The 21,483-nt window shown below is 46.4% G+C and overlaps 1 protein-coding gene across 1 annotated transcript in view; it reads right to left on the bottom strand.

Annotated features, from left to right (window-relative positions):
• Window positions 1-8,753, bottom strand: part of NUBP2 (NUBP iron-sulfur cluster assembly factor 2, cytosolic) — a 314,384-nt gene extending 305,631 nt beyond the window's left edge. Inside the window, exon 1 of the mRNA XM_078662981.1 lies at window positions 8,656-8,753. Coding sequence (XP_078519107.1) covers window positions 8,656-8,662 — 7 coding nt within the window. The 5' untranslated portion in view covers window positions 8,663-8,753. The remainder of the gene's footprint in view (window positions 1-8,655) is intronic.
• Window positions 8,754-21,483: the final 12,730 nt, after the last annotated feature.

The following is a 21,483-nucleotide window of genomic DNA, read 5'->3' as shown; positions in this document are numbered from 1 at the left end:
AGACAGCCACAGGGCAATGAGACGAGACCACGGACACGTGGACCGAGACGTCGTCGCAGGAACAAAGAACATCAGGCTCGTCGACCGGAGGAAACGGCGCGCCACTCCCCGCCAGCGGACCAAATTCTCCAGGAGCAGCGGGATGCACTCCGCAGGGTCTCTCAGATGAGCAGCTCCCCGACATCGGAAGCCGCACCGGGCGCTAGCCCTCGGATAGTCCCAAGCGATGATGAAGCCATCTATGGTATACCGGATTCTCAGCTTTCGGTAGACCTGCCGGATGTCACACCCCAGAGAGCTGACTTCCTTCACTGAAACCGCACGAGGAGTCCTGGCAAAACCTACCAGAATGGCAGAGACAATAATGGGGGCTGGATGGACGCTGTGGCACCGCTGGAGCTTAGTGTCACCGGTGACTACTCCCTTGCCCCCGGTATGGACGGTGGAGTTGAGGCGCAGTGAGTATTGCTCCAGTCAAATAGACGCTGAAATGGTGCTGTAGTGGAGGGGCCACCCTGTAACTCCCCCCCCCCTCTGCCCGCAGGCCCTAACAGCAGGGGTCGAACTATGCTTGCGGCCTGGGATGTGCGACACACTTTCCTTTGCCCCTGTATGGCTGGCTAGACTGGGACCCCTGCACAGCAGACTACGCCAAATCTCCGCACAATAACTTTGGCTGCAAGACGCATAAATCATGTGGCCCAGGGAGGGACACCAATTTCCTTCTCTATCCAGATAGATACGCCGCTGAGACTGTGCCTAGCACGAGACACCCCCTAGACTTGAACGGTTGTCCCTCTCAATCGAGAGTATGGACGGTGGCACGTTTCGCTACTGCCCTTTTGGCATTCATATATGGTTCACCTACAGTTGGTTACATTTGTTAATTGTTTACCCCCCTTTTATGTAATTCTGGGCTGTGAGGAATGTGCTGGTGGGAATGGATGTGGACGTACTTGGTGGAGGGATGCAATGGGCCCGGGACTGGCGAATATGTATGGGGAGGAGGAGAGGATGCATGAATTGATAATATGTCTGAGATAAAAATATGCACCTGGAACATCAGAGGCATGCACACGCCAGCGCGCCGTTACCAAATATTCACATACCTTAAGAGACACCAGATCCAAATTGCACTCTTGCAGGAAACACACTTGAACAAGGCGGAAGTGATAGCGCTGCGCCGCCGATGGCGGGGGCAACTGTATGCTACAGAGTACTACTCATATGCCCGTGGGGCGCTACTGTGGGTGAGACCGGGCACTCCCTTTGTGATGACACACTCCCACACCGATCCGGAGGGCAGATATGTGCTTGTAAACGGCCGCCTTGATGGGCAACCCGTGGTTCTGGCATCCATCTACTCTCCCAACATAGATCAGGGGGGCTTCCTTGAGCACCTCTCAGAAAAGCTGGCGCCCTGGCATGGAGTCCCCTGGATACTCGGGGGTGATTACAATAGCATACTCGACGCAACACTAGACCGCTCTGCCCCACCCCGACCTGATGCACCGTCTTGCGGAGCAATGAGGATGCTCATTCAGTGGGCGACGCAATGGGACTTACAGGATGCCTGGCGCGCCCGTAATCCCAATACTAGAGTGTACTCCTACTATTCTGGAGCACACGCATTACATGTACGCCTAGACAGATACATGGTATCATCTGAACTGTTGCCCCTCATCACGAACACACAATACCTTGGCCGAACACACTCAGACCACAATCCACATACACTGGGAATAGCTTGGGAACGCCCGCACCCGCCCATCCCCACTTGGCGTTTACAGCCTGTCCTGCTGCTAGATGCCCCCTTCAGGGACTCCCTACAGGCATGCGTGGCACAATACTTCACAGATAACTCAGGCACAGCGTCCTCCCCGCAGATTGAATGGGACGCCTTCAAGGTCGTAGTCAGGGGACACTGTCTGGGCACACAAGGGAGCATGCAGAAAAAACTGGAGGCTGACCTGCGCAGGGTGGAGGCTGACCTACTCCGCCGAGAGCAGGAAGCGGTGGCAGGGACAGATGACCAACTGCTAGAGGCCCGTGAGGAACACACGGCGCTTCTGGAACGGCTACGCCACCTTAATTACGCAGCCCACTCGGCGCGTGTACATCAATATAGCGATAAGCCCGGGAAACTATTGGCCTGGCTTGTCAAACAAGAGGGCCGCACTACACCGGTGTCCGCCATTCAAACGGCTGAGGAAGGGGTGGTGTATACTCAGAGCAAAATACATCAAGCCTTTGTGCAACACTACCAAGTCTTGTACCGGTCGCAGCTGAGAGTCACACCAGAGACTATCACAGACTATCTCACAGATATTCAGCTGCCATCCCTCTCGACTGCACAGCAGGGGGACCTGGAGGTGCCGTTCACGCTTGAGGAAATGCGCGAAGCCATTTTTGCTCTCTCCAACGGCAAATCACCAGGCCCGGATGGGCTACCCGCCAAATTTTTCAAAACTTGCTCAGAAACTTTTATCCCGGAACTACTCAAAGTATATACTGCCGCGATAGATGACTCGGCGCTCCCGGCCACACTCAATGAAGCTACCCTGGTCTCGCTCCTGAAACCCGGTAGGGAAGAGACATGTATGGGCTCATACAGACCCTTGGCCCTGTTAAACACCGATTATAAAATCTTCACCTCTCTATTGGCCCGGCGCCTGGCCACCGTGGTCCCGACCCTGGTCCATAGTGACCAAAATGGCTTTGTGCCTGCGCGAAGCACCTCTCGCAATATCCGTCGCCTCTTCCGGATACAGGAAACCGCCACGATACACTGGCCAAGATCAGGATGCCTGGTACTGGACCTTGAGAAGGCCTTTGATTCAGTGGAATGGCCCTACCTCAGAGCGGCACTAGAAAAATACGACCTGGGTGACGCGTATGTAGACATGGTTGGGTTACTCTATCAAAGGCCAAGTGTGAGAGTGCGAACGGGTGGATTGCTCTCGGAGACAGTACAGGTGCGCAGAGGGACATGACAGGGTTGCCCCCTGTCGCCCCTTCTCTTCTCACTGGCCATAGAGCCCCTCGCGGCGCTGTTGCGGACGAGGGGAGAGGGATGGGGGATCCCACTGGCTGACGGCACACACGTGGTCTCGCTTTATGCAGACGACCTGCTTCTGTATGTGCGTGACCTCGCCAGTGTGCGGTGTTTATTGTCGGATATATTCCGGACGTTTGAAGAGGTATCGGGTCTTAGGGTCAACTGGGCCAAATCCGGAGTGTACTCGTTCAGTCCTGACACACAGGAGTGTGATGTGCACCTCGGGGGTGTCAGGCTTACTTGGTATCCTACCACATTTAAATACCTTGGGATCCACATCTATAGAGACCCACCAAATATACTGGAGGGTAACCTGATACGCGCTATTTCCTCGTTACGCGCCCAGATGGCCTTCTGGAAGACGCTGCCCCTGAACGTACCCAGCAGAGTAGCGCTATCTAAAATGATAGTGTTGCCGAGACTGCTGTATCACTTCGCCAACATCCCACAGTATGTCCCTGCCAGGGTGTTCCGCGACTTAGAATACATGATCCGGAACCTGATTTGGAACGCTGGGCGCCCTCGAGTAGCGTTGGCAAAACTCTATTCACCCACTGCAGAAGGAGGGTTAGCGGTCCCCAACCTAGAGCTGTACTACCTGGCGGCACAGCTGCAATGGGTGACACACTGGCTGAGTGGCACTCACCTAGATGACACCGCCACTGACGTCACCATATGGACCCATGCGCAAATATGCACGCTGTTCCACCCTCTGACCAAAAGACCCCGCCCGCTACCACTGCATGTGGCAGTGGCTCGCAAATGCTTCCTTCGTAGCCTAAAATTGACCCGAGAAGTAAAACCCTATGCCCCTGCGCTCCCCCTGCTGGGTACCCCCAGGAGGGGCGGAATGGTGACATCGCGCATGCTGGAAAGCTGGAATACGGCTGGGGTAGAAGCCATGGGCGATCTCTATACAGATGGAGCCATGCTCCCATTTGCAGACCTGGTGGAGAACGCGGGCCTGCCAGCTGGACAATTCCTTCTCCATGCGTCCATACTACGCACGTACACGGAGTCCTGGGGTGACATACAGGAGGAACTGCCGACACACCACCTCGTGCAATACCTGCATGTCATGGGCAACGGTTCCCATATCATCCATTGGCTGGCGCAGGCCCTCCTCATGCATACGCAGCGATCCACACAGCCACTGCGAGACAAATGGGCGGCCCTCCGAGGGAAGGAATGGACGGATAAGGAATGGACCATGGTCCTAGCTGGCCCAGTGAATATCCCACGCAACTCCCGTTTCAAAATAATACAATTATACATATTGCATCAAGCATATTTATCGCCGGATAAGATCAATAGATATTTCTTGATCAATACCACTAGCTGTCCCAGGTGTGACCTGACAGGCGCAGACATTTTACACATGCTCTGGCATTGCCCCACACTTGCTACGTATTGGAATGGGGTGACATCTCTTCTGACACACAGCGCTGGCACAGGCCTGCCCCACACGTGGGAGGCTTGCATACTGGGATTATATAAGAGGACCAAATTGAACAAAATACAGGCCAGGTTCTGGGACCTAGGACTTATTACCGCCAAGCGGATGCTCACTAAACACTGGAAAAAGAAGGAACCACCGCCTACTAAGTACTGGTACGTTTCCTTTCTTAACTGGGCTAGGGCGGAAAGCGTCGCATTACATCGGGAAGAAATAGCACAACTTTGGCATGACACATTGGGCTCCCTCCAGCGGGAGGGCGCGACTAGAGGGCTCACTTAGAGGCTGCTATATTTGAGGACTCACATGTAGGGAAGACGTGACGATACCACGGACTCAGGCAACAATACCCCCCCCCTGATGCCTGCATGACCAAGGCGCTGGCGGCGTGGCGCCTCCAGGTTAGAATGGGCTCGACCCCCCCCCCTGCTCCATCGAGTAATGATTGTAACAAGCCTCCGTCACACTGGCTGCGGGTCCGGGCACCCACCCACACGACTGTCAAACGATACATGACGGAACTCACTACCCCCCTGACACGTCCCACAGCCCCACTCCCCCTATACACTCTCCCCCCCCTTGTTCTTCCGCACACAACCCTTTCTTGTTCTTTTCTTTTTGCTTTCTCTTCCTTCCTCGTTTCACTCGGGGAGCGCACAGAGGCACTTGACACATCCGTACCGTCGCTCCATAGTTGATTACCCTTTTGGGTTCTTTGTTCCCCGATTGGACCTGGTTTAGGAAATTGATCTGGCGGGTTAAACTGCCATACATGCTAAGAAATGGAATGTGTTAATCGAGGGATCTAGACACACACCTTGCGTGCTATCCCTGGCTATACGACACACCGGATGATACTACACACTGCCAACTGGACATGAGGTGGTCACTCGCAAGAGATGCACTTCCATGCCACCTCCCATAGGACGCCAATTCACGATGTCCTGCGCATACATAGCCATACAAACGAGGGGTAAAAAGAACTAGCACAATGCAGCTATATCACAGAGCAGAACTGCTCTAGCCTTATTACCATAGGGCCTGACATAAGTTGACTCACTTCCGCATAAACTTAGGCTGTACTACTTACCTGTGTTGCAATTTCTCTACTGCATTGATAATCGGAAAATGTTTACCGTTTTGTGTAGGCGATGCACATTACTGTATAGATAGAAAGAATGCGTGAACCAACGAACTCTATCCACATACAGCAATCATAGGGACTGTCCAAGACGGCCATGGGTATCAATACAGTGGATACCGGAACAATATCCCAACGACACTACGGAATTTCTGAGTAAAACGGATAAGAACTGTTGAGTTAATAGAGTTAATTTCTTTAGTTATAAAATGGAAAAACAAGACGTCATTTGAATGTAAATACGAAGTGTGAGCACACAGGATGAATATAACGCTTTCTATGCCGATTGATCTGTGGTTGACATGAGAGCTATGTATACATACTATTAACCATTCCCTATCTTCCTGTGTCATTAGTTGTGTTATCCGTTCCAGATATAGCGCCGGGACGCCCCTTGGCTGGGGCAGCTGTGCGCTCAAAAATCCGAATAACATAACATAACATAACATTTTCATAAATTGAAGTGTTGCAGCCGGCCCCAGGGTTGTAGGCTCTGCATTGTGTACTGCTTACAACTGATAATAAACGTCTTTAAAAAAAAAAAATGAATTTCACTACTGACAATGTCATTTACTGCAAAGACAGGAGTATCATTTATCTGGACTGGTGAATCTGAACCAGGGACTAATTTTAGACCCATCTTGGCAAGGTCTTGCCAGCCAACTATACATTTACCATTGATGGCAACATAAACCTTTGTCAGGGTACACCTTTCTAAACATACAATTTTTGTTAAAAAATATCCCAACATATCAATGTCTTTCCCACCATATGCCTTTGGGATGATATCCAAAGGTAACAGGTGTACTTTTGAAGACCAATGAGCATTAAACAAGACGTCAGAAATGATGGTTACCGGAGCCCCAGAATCAGCCATCATATCCAACTCAACGTGATCAACAATTACTTTACATGTGGGATCTTTCAAACGACTATTGTCAGAAGAAGTTTCAACTAAATCGATAGATAAAATCTTTCTATGAAATACCTTTGAATTTGCATCAAGAGTCTCAACAGTGTTAACATGAACATCATTTAATGATGACTCAAGAGAAGACAGATTTACATTAGAAACGTCAACATCAGCATTTTCAAAAGAGGACAGGGTGCTAACTTGTACAGTCTTCTTGTTCCTACGGTCAAAGGCCAATTGTACCACAGAATGTACATTTTTTGCCTAAGGCTGGACAAACTGGGCTATTGTTGAGATGTGCCTTAGAGCCACATCTGTAACAGAATGAGCCAGCCTTCTTTTGAAAAGGTTTCATGGTTTTGTTCTTAGAATAAACAGCATTGACTTTTATTTCACCATGTGCATGAGAGACATTTCCATCAGTGATACACCTGGATGAAACAATCGACCTCTCCACACTCTTGGCCATATCTATCACTTCAGATAGGGAAGGATCACGACAACTCGGGATTCTCTCCTGAATTTTCTTGTGAAAACATTTATACACAAATTGGTCCCTGAGAACAGTATCTAAATATGGACCAAAATTACATTCCGCAGCCAAGTTTCTTAATGCAGATATGAATTCTTCGACAGATTCATGTTGTTCCTGCCATTTTTCATGAAATTGAAACGCTCCAACATAACGCTAGGCTGTTCTAAACATTTTTTGTTGAGTCTTAAAACTGTGTCTGTAAATTCATTCCACCCCTCCCCATTACCAGGAGGAGGCTGTGAAATAGGTAAATTATTGTAAATTTCTCTCCCAGCGCTACCTAAATGACTATACAAAATTGCAAGTTTTCTTTTTGGAGAGTATTCCTCAGCTCCAATTGCCACCAAGTAATTTTCAAAAATGTTGTACCATAGTTTCCATGCCTCTTTTGACTTTCCAGGTGTGGGCAGAAAATGTTCCAAATAAACAATCTGTTGATGAGAAGCCATGTTTAAACTTATGCTTTCTCTTGGAGGTTCAAATTAACAGACAAGTTAGGTTTATTTCCAATTCTTCTGTTATTCTTACCTTTAAAACCCAACAATGTAATAATTATTAAATGAAATATTTCTCTTAATATTCCTTTTTAACGGTAAGTCAATGCCCCTGTTCGAAAATGCAGTTAAATATGGTATTTCTCGGAGTATTCCGCTTTTAAAATCAATGCCCCTGTTCAAAAATGCAGATAAATAGTATTTCTCAGAGTATTCAGCTTTTAAAACAAACAGTACCTCTGTTCCTATGCTCCGATCGAGCAACGATCTTAAAATATGATCAAAACTAGCAAACTCTGTGATTTTCCTTTGTTGCTATGGAAACGACCTATTTTTGTAATCAAAATGGCCGCCGGAGCGTGTAGCAACGTGATGACGCCTCCTTTTCCTTCGTCACTCTGACGCTGCCTTTCACGTCATGAATGCCTCGAGGAAAGACCAATGAGACGCCTTAAAACAAGGAAAACACTTAACCACTTGGGAGCTAGTAAACAAACCTCCCCAGTGCTGCGCTGTCCATTATCCGGTGCTGAACTGGACGTCCAGCGGTCGCACGCAGCACTGGGGAGGTAGTGCCCGTGACGACCGTTGGCCGACGGCAGCACTTAAGGGGTTAAAAAACAAAGCCAGGTCAAACTAAGCTCCAAGTCGCTCGTAGTTGCAGTTTTGAAAACGGAGATCTCGTTCAGATGAGAGAATCATCTTCTGGTAATTCTTTTCAGATTTCACCTTGCGCAAATTTTGTAAAAATGCCACTGACCCTCGTCGCCAATATGTAGAGTGCAGGTTTGAAGGAGGAATAAACGAAACAAGATGAAAGTACTCCAATTTTTGTTCCAGTAGTTTATTCTTGTTAAAAGTGGCAAAATCACAGGAGCGCGTCTGGACTCCTGAATGTCCAACCGATGAATGGCATATTCATCAGTTGGCATTTATGAGCTTACAAGCACCACGAGCGATGCACTTTCAAAGAGAAACACTCTCTTTCAAAGTGCGCGCCTTGGAATGGAACATGACATCATCAGCAAAGAACACAGATGAAGAACAAATCAACTTACTGTACATTACAGGGACTCAATCGCTGCAAGGCGCTTCCTGCTTGGAATAGGGGGTGCGCGGAGCATCCGGGGAAGGTGAGATGGATTCATTCGCTGGGACCAGGCGGGAGGACAAGGGGGTTAAGGAGCGGGTAATGCAGAGCTGGCTTCCGCGCCGGAGGTGTAACTCGGTCCTACTCGGAGCTGTAATAGGGCTGTGCGGGGATTATTGGAGCACAAGGAGGGAGGGAGGGACGGGGAGAGGGAGAGAGAGCCGCTGTGGCAGCCAGAGACGAGGCGGACTGCAAGGAGCGCAGGCGGTGCAGCACTCACTGGATCTGCATCTGCAGCAGCACGCCTTATTGTCATGTTGGGCATACTCTAAAGGAGATAGCATATTGTTAGAAAGGCGGTCCCAGGGGAGGCAGAAGATGTCTGACTGATCACCTCGAGACCCACCTCTCCTTCTGGATTTGGCCGAGCGCCGTCGAGAGGCCACCTTGGCGAGGCTCCTCTCCTAGAATCGTAACCGCCGAGCAATCACACCACTACAAAGGGACACCACACAAGAGGGTAGATTCTTAAAGTCTTTATCAGCAATAAAGGTAAGTTCTCTCAGCAATATGTACAAACGGATCGAGGGATCCTTAATGTCTCGGTAACGGTGGGAAGGGGGTAGCGGGACAGTCTTAGTACTAGCCTGGCACGGGGATACCCTACGCACAGCTCTCAATCCTCGAGCTGGGGGGTTCCGCAAGGTCGAGCCGCGGCGTCGTCGGCAGGGCTCCGAGGATGGTTCAGCGAGGTCGGACCGCGACAGCGTCAGCAGGGCTCCGAGGATGGTTCAGCGACGTCGGGCCGCGACAGCGTCAGCAGGGCTCCGAGGATGGTTCAGCGAGGTCGGGCCGCGACAGCGTCAGCAGGGCTCCGAGGATGGTTCAGCGAGGTCGGGCCGCGACAGCGTCAGCAGGGCTCCGAGGATGGTTCAGCGAGGTCGGGCCGCGACAGCGTCAGCAGGGCTCCGAGGATGGTTCAGCGAGGTCGGGCCGCGACAGCAGGGCTCCGATGTTCCGTGAGGATCTTCTTCTCAGCAAGTAGGGGGGGCCGCGACCAGGTCAGCAGGGCACCGAGGTTCCAGCGTTCAAAGTAGCGAGTTTTTCTCAGGGTCAGCCGCGATTCAATCAGCCGGGCTCTCGACTCCAGGATACAACTACCGACCCATTCCCGAGCTGCCCCAGATATAGGTCTGGAGTCCTTTGATGTCCGGACCCTCGCGCCTGGGGGTCAGAGGGGCCGAGATGAGAGTGTCCAGACACCCAGCAGGGGGGTGGAGCCAGCGCCCAGGGAGGCCGGAGGGCGATCGAAACCAGGCGTCCGGGGATGGCTGGAGGGCCATCGAAACTCCCCTCCTCCTTGATCCGTCAAGTGGCCGCTTTACCACCTGGTCAGATCTTGGTGCCTCGATGTCGGGGCTTCGCTGGGGCCGGAGCCGAGGTCGGGCCGAGGCCACGTGGTCCGGACGTGGAGGGCCCAAGATGGAGTCGGGCCTGAGATGGCGGCCCGGGGTAGGGGCCGGACCAGCAGAGTGGGGCGAGTAGGGGTCGCCGTGTTCCTGAGGGGGAGAGCCGGAGGTCGCCAGGAGTGGCGGCTCTCATTGAAGGTTGGAGAGGGTAGCTTCAGGGGGGAGGGCAGGGGTCGATGTCGTCCAGGGCCCGCCATGCAGGAGGGGTGGGACCACGCCACGAGGCCGGGTCCAACACATATGTATACAAGTCAGGTCCCGGGCCGGCATCTAATCACAGCGCGGCCCGGGGAATGACGTCAGGGGGGTGTCCCGGGCCGGCAGCCAATCACAGCGCGGCCCGGGGAATGACGTCACGGGGGTGTCCCGGGCCGGCAGCCAATCACAGCGCGGCCCGGGGAAGGACGTCAGGGGGGTGTCCCGGGCCGACCGGCGGTGATTTTCACACGGCAACAGATGAGGGGTGGGCTCCTCGAAATAAATAAATAAAACGGGACTAAGCAAATGAAAAGAAGCGCTCCTCAGCGCTCGGCCAATCGATGCGAAGGCTACAGAGATGAAAGGAGAGAAGGGAAACAAGCCGAGGCAGCAAGGCCGCTGGAGAGGGAGGGAGGGGTGGGGGCCGGTGGAGCGGCAGAGCGGACGGAGGAGAGCTGCGGCAGAGGGAGGGGGGGCCGAGAGCGCGACGGAGGAGGGCAGAGGGAAGGGGGGAGGCGAGCGGAGCCGAGCAGCTCCTGAAAGCAGAAGGGAGGCGAGCAGCTCCGGAAACACCACCACGTTTCTACGAGGCAAAGCAGAAATGCCTCGGAGAAACACACGGCCATTTTCGGATTCGGGGACGTGTTTTTGCAGTTGAGTGACGGATGATGTCACTGATTAAAAACTGCAAAAAAAACACGCCCCCGAATCTGCTCAAGACGGGGCCTGAACCGAGTGACGCCCCTCTCCTCCAATGGCTGGCCAGCATTTACGAGGCCAGCCAATGGAGAAGAGGGGCGGGTTCAAGCCCCCATACTGCAAAACATAAAATCTCGGACTCCGCCCACTGCGTGGGACACTAGTCCGAGACCTAAAAAAGGACTAAACTCAAGAAACAACCAATCAGGTGACACCACCTAGTAGAACCTTCTTGAGTGAAGCTGCAGTTCTTCAGATTTTAAAAGCACTAGTGCGCACATGTAATACTGAACTGATAGGAAATAAGGGTGCGCTTCACTGGGGAGGTGGGTGGGTCACATGTGAATCTATGAAAGATTCCAATACTGGAGAAATACAGTTATAGGTAAGTAACATATTTACTTACTCCAGTAGTGGAACTTGCATAGGGTCACATGCTTGAATCGGAGTAGATAGCAGATAGAAGCACATTTTATATATGTACAATAGAACGTTCAGTGCAAATGATAAGATATGTGTGTATATATATATATATATGTATATATATACACACACACACATATATATATGAAGTTGAATCGTCCTTCAGATGTAATCACACTCTGCAATATGGACGAGGCGAACCCAATGGATGGTGCATATATTTTATTGAATGCCCAACACCACCGCCATGACGCGTTTCAGCCCGCGTGGGGCCTTGATCACATGACATGAGTGCGGAAGTTGTATTTGAAAAAAAGAAATTAGGAACTAGTGTTAGAAACCATGGACAGAGACGGACTAGTGACAGCACAGACTATAGTGAAACAAAAAGCATGGTACAAAATTATTTTATTAAATTTTCATTATAGTAAAAAAAGCACAGTTATCATTTAAATATACATAATTATTATGTGCATGCCTTCATTATACATGTGACTAATTGTCTACATATACAGACTAATAATGTCAGATCCTATACAGTGTTCATCATAATGTAGCTAGAATTGGGATCTATATGAAGGCTACTTGTAAAGTTATTTATACATTAAAACATGGCTGAATGTATCAACTACGCGCGTTTCGGCTGGAGGCCTTCATCAGGGAGCCATGTAGATATCCAAGTGGACCTGTACATATTTAAAAGATATAAACAATAGAAGTGCTGTGTCAATGTCCGTGAGAAGTCCTAGATATATACATTTTCAAAAGGGTACAGTACAAGCTTTATAGTGATACATTTATACAGTGTTAAAGCAAAAGATAATAAATGCCTTAAAAAGAGCAAACACAAGAACCTGGCCCAATATTTACAATTTATATACAATATGTTACCAGTTTTGGATTAATACATTTACTGGATAACAAAAACAGACACAAATCTGTTGTTTATCTAACAAAGAAGTTTTTAGCATATTTGGCAGTGGGAGAAAGTGGTAGCATGGCTTGTTAAGGGTGGAGAGAAAAACTAAGAAGGGAAGGGCCCGTGAGATATGACAAAGAATATAGCAGTGAAGGGAGGATACAAGGCAGAGATAAAGAAGGGATATATAGAAGTAGTACCTGAACATGCGGTTGGTGTTGGTTCTCACATAGGTCGAATTGAATTAGTTGTGCGAGATGAACGATGGTCTATCTTGGAGGTTTTAAGCTAAGAATGAATGATAAATTAAATCAGTAAGGGGGCATATTTATGACACAAGAGGTGAGAGTGCAGACATTTTATACATAAGTGACCAGATGAGTGGCAATAATGACTATGTACAGTCTGCCAAATGAATCGGGTACCTGTGTAGTATATCGTAGGTCTGTGTTCTGCACTTCAGTTTTCACATTTGGGAGTGGCCTCTGATGTTTAAGCTATGGAATAGAGATTGACCACTTTAGAGATAAAATCTACTATTGATGTCAGTGCTTGTAGACAAATAACTGAATTAAAAAAATACCTGTGTGGATGCTCTTAATTGACAAGAGACTACACGCTGTAGGTATTTAATAACTGATGAATGAATGACCTGTGTATCAAAATACATATGTGTTAGGAGGTTAAACAAGTTAGATTCAGGCAGAGAGAAACAGACATGATGTTATTGAACCAAATAGATACCTGGTGAATCGATCTGGTGGTTCTATAGATTGGGGTCTGTTGACGGCTTTGGTCACATAAATAATCTAAATATTTAGACAGAGCATGAAGGAGTTAGAGTATTTAACGGAGATTATTGTGATCAGGATATCATTCAATTATTCGGGGCTGATGATTTGTTTCTTCGTTATTACCTGAGAGGTGCGTCAACGAAGTATCGTAGAGGGGATCTAGGAGCCACAGAGCGAACGCCGACAGTTACCGTCCCGTTGTTAGTAGTACGTTATCGCGCTGGCACTGTAGATGCAGGAGGGCGCATAGAAAGGTAAAATATTTAGTGGGGACTCTTTTTCTGGGAATATTGTTCCCTACTGTGGGCTAGTTGGTTATTGTGTGCGTATTTACCTTGATTATGCGTTAGCGCGGTATGATACGTGGGGTCTGTCGGCTTGGCCGGTGATTGCCGTCCTCTTGTCAGCAGTACGTGGGCATGTGGGGTAACTAAAGGGGAGGGAAGAGACACAGTGCCACAGGTTGATATTTAGCTGTGTCATATAGGACATATCGAGGCACCCGTTCGTGAAACGTGCGTAGTTACATCTAAATTCATACCTGATATTTTTATTTTAAGCGTGTTCCAATCGTGGGGTCTGGTCGGCGTCCGTCTGCAGGCGATTACGGGAGGGATAGACGCAATGGCGCCAACTGATTTTATGCTGGGCAGATCACTGTGAGTGGACAATACGTGTAGGTGTTTGGAGTAACATGGAGGTAGAGGAAGGACTATGCTTGTATACGTCCTTATTCCTTGTGGTGAACTCGCCGCCATATTAGAACGGTAGAGTATATAGCCATTGATACAAAAGGTCGATGAATAAACACACCTGTAGCATTCAAATGCATGACTCCAGACGTGATAAAGTCAAATAAATCACTGTCTGAGTGTCTGCTTGGACAAGTATGGTTTTATATACTTGTTGCTATGCGAGATATTGTTACTTGATTTGACACTAAGAGTCAGCGGACATGTTAGAGTGGCAACCACATTGTGGTTCCTGATAAAGTGAATTGGGTGACTATTCTAGGGCTGTCCAAAATTTTTTCAGGGAGGACAATCAATTAATAGTAGTACATGTTGCATAGTGCACGTGTGGTCTGGAAATATTGAAGGTTCTGGGGGGCGTCCTTACAGTGTTAGGGGCAAGGACTAATTTTAACCATAGTTATATGTAAGTACTTGGTCCCATGGGATTTAGTTGTTCATCCCCTTGGTATATGTTTCCAAGGTAAAAATCCAATATACCTCACGACATTTGCGTACCTGAGTGCTAAGAGTGCCAGATGTTTTGTTGATTTTTTCTAAAATAAACCAACGAATATCATTAGAATTATGTTTGGCCTCTTGGTAATGTTTGACTAAGGGAGCTAAATGTTTGCCTGTGCGAATGGCCGATCTGTGCTCTGATAGGCGTGTAGACATCATCCTGGCTGTTTCACCAACGTAGCCCTGATTGCATGGGCATAGTAAGAGATACACTACGTTGGTGGTTTTACAATTAGTTAGAGTTTGGCAACAGATGTTCCTGTTGTTGAAATTCAGTTCTTTAGTTTCAATTGCAAATTGGCAAGCAGTGCAGTTAAGGCACTTATAGTTGCCTATCAAGGGTTGTTGATCAGTCAGCGTTCTTTGCCTAGGGATCGTTTTGGTGTTAGGTTCCATTCTTGATCTTACTACCAAGTCTTTTAGGTTTTTGTTTTTCCGGTATGCAAACATGGGCTTAGCCAGTTGGCTTTCTTTGGGTTTTGTTGCATTAAGAATATGCCAGTTGGAAAAAATGATCTGTTGGAGCTTCGCATTCATAGTAGAATGTCTAGTTACAAAGACCATTCTGGATTGTGGCTCCTTAGTTTGGGGTGTTAGTAGATGCTGTCTATCAAAAAAGCGTGCTCTTTTGTACGCATCACGCACTAGGCGTTTAGGGTATCCACGAGATATGAATTTCTGCTTCATGTCGGTTGCCCTTGTGTCAAAATCGGTGACAGAAGAGCAATTCCTTCGGACCCGAAGGAATTGACTGAAGGGGATGCTTGATTTTTGCATTGTAGGGTGGTAGCTGGTGAAGTCTAGCAATGTGTTCCGGGCGGTTGGCTTAACATATAAATCCACGCTGAGATGGTTGTCCTTACTAATGATGTTGATATCTAAGAACTCAACGTTTTTCTGGCTGGATGTAACAGTGAAACGCATGTTTGTGTCGCATAAATTGAGCCATGATACAAACGTAGATAGAGGTTCTATTTCTGAGGTCCAAATAAAAAAGATGTCGTCGATATAGCGAGCCCATGATGTAATGGACTCGCTAAAGGGGGCAACGTCATTATATATAAACTTGGACTCCATCTCAGCGTGGACAACAGGAACATCTGTTGCCAAACTCTAACTAATTGTAAAACCACCAACGTAGTGTATCTCTTACTATGCCCATGCAATCAGGGCTACGTTGGTGAAACAGCCAGGATGATGTCTACACGCCTATCAGAGCACAGATCGGCCATTCGCACAGGCAAACATTTAGCTCCCTTAGTCAAACATTACCAAGAGGCCAAACATAATTCTAATGATATTCGTTGGTTTATTTTAGAAAAAATCAACAAAACATCTGGCACTCTTAGCACTCAGGTACGCAAATGTCGTGAGGTATATTGGATTTTTACCTTGGAAACATATACCAAGGGGATGAACAACGAAATCCCATGGGACCAAGTACTTACATATAACTATGGTTAAAATTAGTCCTTGCCCCTAACACTGTAAGGACGCCCCCCAGAACCTTCAATATTTCCAGACCACACGTGCACTATGCAACATGTACTACTATTAATTGATTGTCCTCCCTGAAAAAATTTTGGACAGCCCTAGAATAGTCTCCCAATTCACTTTATCAGGAACCACAACGTGGTTGCCACTCTAACATGTCCGCTGACTCTTAGTGTCAAATCAAGTAACAATATCTCGCATAGCAACAAGTATATAAAACCATACTTGTCCAAGCAGACACTCAGACAGTGATTTATTTGACTTTATCACGTCTGGAGTCATGCATTTGAATGCTACAGGTGTGTTTATTCATCGACCTTTTGTATCAATGGCTATATACTCTACCGTTCTAATATGGCGGCGAGTTCACCACAAGGAATAAGGACGTATACAAGCATAGTCCTTCCTCTACCTCCATGTTACTCCAAACACCTACACGTATTGTCCACTCACAGTGATCTGCCCAGCATAAAATCAGTTGGCGCCATTGCGTCTATCCCTCCCGTAATCGCCTGCAGACGGACGCCGACCAGACCCCACGATTGGAACACGCTTAAAATAAAAATATCAGGTATGAATTTAGATGTAACTACGCACGTTTCACGAACGGGTGCCTCGATATGTCCTATATGACACAGCTAAATATCAACCTGTGGCACTGTGTCTCTTCCCTCCCCTTTAGTTACCCCACATGCCCACGTACTGCTGACAAGAGGACGGCAATCACCGGCCAAGCCGACAGACCCCACGTATCATACCGCGCTAACGCATAATCAAGGTAAATACGCACACAATAACCAACTAGCCCACAGTAGGGAACAATATTCCCAGAAAAAGAGTCCCCACTAAATATTTTACCTTTCTATGCGCCCTCCTGCATCTACAGTGCCAGCGCGATAACGTACTACTAACAACGGGACGGTAACTGTCGGCGTTCGCTCTGTGGCTCCTAGATCCCCTCTACGATACTTCGTTGACGCACCTCTCAGGTAATAACGAAGAAACAAATCATCAGCCCCGAATAATTGAATGATATCCTGATCACAATAATCTCCGTTAAATACTCTAACTCCTTCATGCTCTGTCTAAATATTTAGATTATTTATGTGACCAAAGCCGTCAACAGACCCCAATCTATAGAACCACCAGATCGATTCACCAGGTATCTATTTGGTTCAATAACATCATGTCTGTTTCTCTCTGCCTGAATCTAACTTGTTTAACCTCCTAACACATATGTATTTTGATACACAGGTCATTCATTCATCAGTTATTAAATACCTACAGCGTGTAGTCTCTTGTCAATTAAGAGCATCCACACAGGTATTTTTTTAATTCAGTTATTTGTCTACAAGCACTGACATCAATAGTAGATTTTATCTCTAAAGTGGTCAATCTCTATTCCATAGCTTAAACATCAGAGGCCACTCCCAAATGTGAAAACTGAAGTGCAGAACACAGACCTACGATATACTACACAGGTACCCGATTCATTTGGCAGACTGTACATAGTCATTATTGCCACTCATCTGGTCACTTATGTATAAAATGTCTGCACTCTCACCTCTTGTGTCATAAATATGCCCCCTTACTGATTTAATTTATCATTCATTCTTAGCTTAAAACCTCCAAGATAGACCATCGTTCATCTCGCACAACTAATTCAATTCGACCTATGTGAGAACCAACACCAACCGCATGTTCAGGTACTACTTCTATATATCCCTTCTTTATCTCTGCCTTGTATCCTCCCTTCACTGCTATATTCTTTGTCATATCTCACGGGCCCTTCCCTTCTTAGTTTTTCTCTCCACCCTTAACAAGCCATGCTACCACTTTCTCCCACTGCCAAATATGCTAAAAACTTCTTTGTTAGATAAACAACAGATTTGTGTCTGTTTTTGTTATCCAGTAAATGTATTAACCACTTGGGAGCTAGTAAACAAACCTCCCCAGTGCTGCGCTGTCCATTATCCGGTGCTGAACTGGACGTCCAGCGGTCGCACGCAGCACTGGGGAGGTAGTGCCCGTGACGACCGTTGGCCGACGGCAGCACTTAAGGGGTTAATCCAAAACTGGTAACATATTGTATATAAATTGTAAATATTGGGCCAGGTTCTTGTGTTTGCTCTTTTTAAGGCATTTATTATCTTTTGCTTTAACACTGTATAAATGTATCACTATAAAGCTTGTACTGTACCCTTTTGAAAATTTATATATCTAGGACTTCTCACGGACATTGACACAGCACTTCTATTGTTTATATCTTTTAAATATGTACAGGTCCACTTGGATATCTACATGGCTCCCTGATGAAGGCCTCCAGCCGAAACGCGCGTAGTTGATACATTCAGCCATGTTTTAATGTATAAATAACTTTACAAGTAGCCTTCATATAGATCCCAATTCTAGCTACATTATGATGAACACTGTATAGGATCTGACATTATTAGTCTGTATATGTAGACAATTAGTCACATGTATAATGAAGGCATGCACATAATAATTATGTATATTTAAATGATAACTGTGCTTTTTTTACTATAATGAAAATTTAATAAAATAATTTTGTACCATGCTTTTTGTTTCACTATAGTCTGTGCTGTCACTAGTCCGTCTCTGTCCATGGTTTCTAACACTAGTTCCTAATTTCTTTTTTTCAAATATTGCATTTATCCCGTATTAGGAACTCTAGTCGGGGATACCCCCTCTTTCTTACATACATGAGTGCGGAAGTTGAAAATTATTTAAAGTGCAAGTAAGGGACGTACTTCCCATCATATAATAAACATGGAAAACATACTATACAGATATCAATAGTAGTTCGAGTCATGAGAAGTTCAAATGCCTGTAAAATACATTGATGCTGAACAACCATTTCACCCCCTATGCTTAATTATCACATAAGTTCAAACAGCATTACATAATAAATATTATAAGTATTATAAATATTATAAAAACCACATAAATATTTAAATAAATAGATATATAAATAAATGCGGTTAAATAAATTCACAATATTGTGCTGTTGTAAAATGGCTCATGATAATGGCAATCAAATGCCAGTTGATAAAAACATAGTTAAATAACAGCTTATAAAAGGGTTTCATATTTAATAATAAAAAAATCATAAAAACCTTTTATCTCATGAGAGAGCAGCATTTAAATGTCTATGTTGATCTACCAGCCTTCTACTGATGTATCCATGTTAAAGTGGAGAATTGTGCCCAAGTGGGCCTATGAATATCCAACCACTTAGATCCATCTGAACTTGTGCAAATCGCACATGGGAGTACGCAAACAAATATTAATTAAATAAAGTGCACACTATGTGCAAAAAATAGCAATTCAAAATAGCATTGCATAACATTGGTTAAAAACAGTATCAGGGAGATATGAGGCAGCTAGTATGTACTATTCGGTCATAATGGCCTAGTGAAGATAGGTGAAAAAATCTTCACTTTTATTCAGTCCGTTTGGTGCCTTACAGTCCATAAGAATTATGTGCCTTGTCTCTAGTTTGCGTAGCTGAGACCACCCCTTCTCTGTGGTGGGACTGAGTCAATTACAAAGTATTTCAGACCTGCTGTATTCTTATCATGCAATTCCTCAAAATGTCTTGCCACGGGGTATGCGCTATCACCGTTGGTAATGGCCCGTATGTGCTGGAGTATCCTCTTGTGGACCTGAATCTTGGTGCTGCCCACATAGCGCAGGCCACAAGGACTCTCCAGCACATTTATTTATATATATATATATATATATATATATATATATATATATATATATATATATGACAAAATGAGCATAAGAATTAAACGGGTGGTGGGAAGAGAGTAACAGGCCTCCTTTATTGTAAAAGATGTCATAGCATCACTTTTCCTACAGCAGCATCTCGAAGGACATCTGAATCCAAACAGTAATGCTGCGTGAATATGTGTGCACTCTTCCAGGTTGCTGCTCTGCAGATATCTGGTTATGACACACCCGCACACAAAGCCATGGAAGTGGACATGGCTCTTGTTGGAATGAACACGGACCTTTGAGTTCAAAGGTTGGACGGACTTTTGATCGAATATAATGGAGCTAGATATCCATCTAGAGATGCTTTGCTTCATCTGAGGGTAACCCTTTGTTGGTGCACTCTAGGTTACAAAGAGTTGGTGGGATTTGCAAAAATATTTAGTTCTGTCCAGATAAAACTTCAGGCACCGTTTGACATCCAATGAGTGAAGTGCATGTTCTTCTGATAATTGAGGATTTGGAAAAATTATTTAAGTATCACTGGCTCATTAATGTGTTTTTCCACTGCAGGAGGATTTGTTATAGGCAGCAAATTGTGTTGGTCCATAATATTGGGATTGAAATAGCTGGTTAATGGAGGTATATGTGGGATAACGATATTGTTTCTATCCCCCACTATAAGGTGGGTGCCCCCTTCCTTGAGCACCACAAGAAGGCAATTTCTTGTACTGTAAGATAGTCGCCGACTTGGCCATGTCTGTTTTTTAGGTCGAACATTAGTGTACGTGCCCTGTGTGCAAGATCTGCTTTTATCAATAGAACCACTTCTTCCCACCTCCTACTTACCATAGGAGATCATTGCTGTTACAACAGCAATGATCTCCTATTTAGAGGGTGTTGGACTTGGCGAGTTACCCTTTTAACCATCAAATATAGGTAACAGTGAGAGGACCCCCTCAGCCCTGGTCCAATGCAGTGAACCGCCCATTCAGGAAAACCACTCTCCATGCACACTCACTTGGGAGCACTTCTTGTTGAGAAAGCATCAATACACAAGCCTTGGGTCCCATGGTAGCTGAGAATCTATTCAGATATGAGGTTGATTATGTGTCGGGAGCTCATCACAGATTTTGATGGGCCCCTACCCAAAATCATTCCATCAGATGTTTGATCTCACACCTCTCTTCAGGATCCCAATATTTTGATACAGGTGTTATTTGGGACCAGTGTGGCTGCATTGAGCAGCCTGAAAAATAAATACAAACGTGTCACTTTTACGAAAACATTGCAACAAAAGTAGAGAGGAAGCCACTTAAAAGTCTTTGAAACAGGTTTCTGTTCTCAGCTCTTTTGATGGTCTCGCTTCTGTGCTCAGTAAAAACACAGAAACAAGAAAACAGTAAAAGAACAAAGTCAGGAGAGGAAGGAAAAGGACAAAAAAGACAATGCAGTTGGGCATGGTTTCAGCTCAGATAAAAAGTTAGAGATAAAGTGTAGGGTGGTGGAAGAAAGATGAATGATCTGGAATCAAGACTAGGCAAGCTCGGTATTTGGCAACCCTGGTGGCAGGTTTCAAAGAAAATGTTTGGGCCCCTGCGCGTATGCATTTATTTTACAATTTATACAGTGGACTCTGCCACATTTCCAGTGGGCAACAGAAGAGGATAGGTCGAGCTCACTCTAATTTAGCCCAAGACATAACAAGCACCATGCGAGCACCGCTTTTGTTTGAGTATTTCTTTAATGTTTTAGCAAAACAACTTGCCAATTGACTTGACTAATACCCTGGACTGCCTTCCCATT

Source organism: Lissotriton helveticus, chromosome 10 (genome assembly GCF_964261635.1).
Source record: "Lissotriton helveticus chromosome 10, aLisHel1.1, whole genome shotgun sequence".
NCBI lineage: Eukaryota > Metazoa > Chordata > Amphibia > Caudata > Salamandridae > Lissotriton > Lissotriton helveticus.
This window is presented reverse-complemented; position numbering and strand designations above follow the sequence as displayed.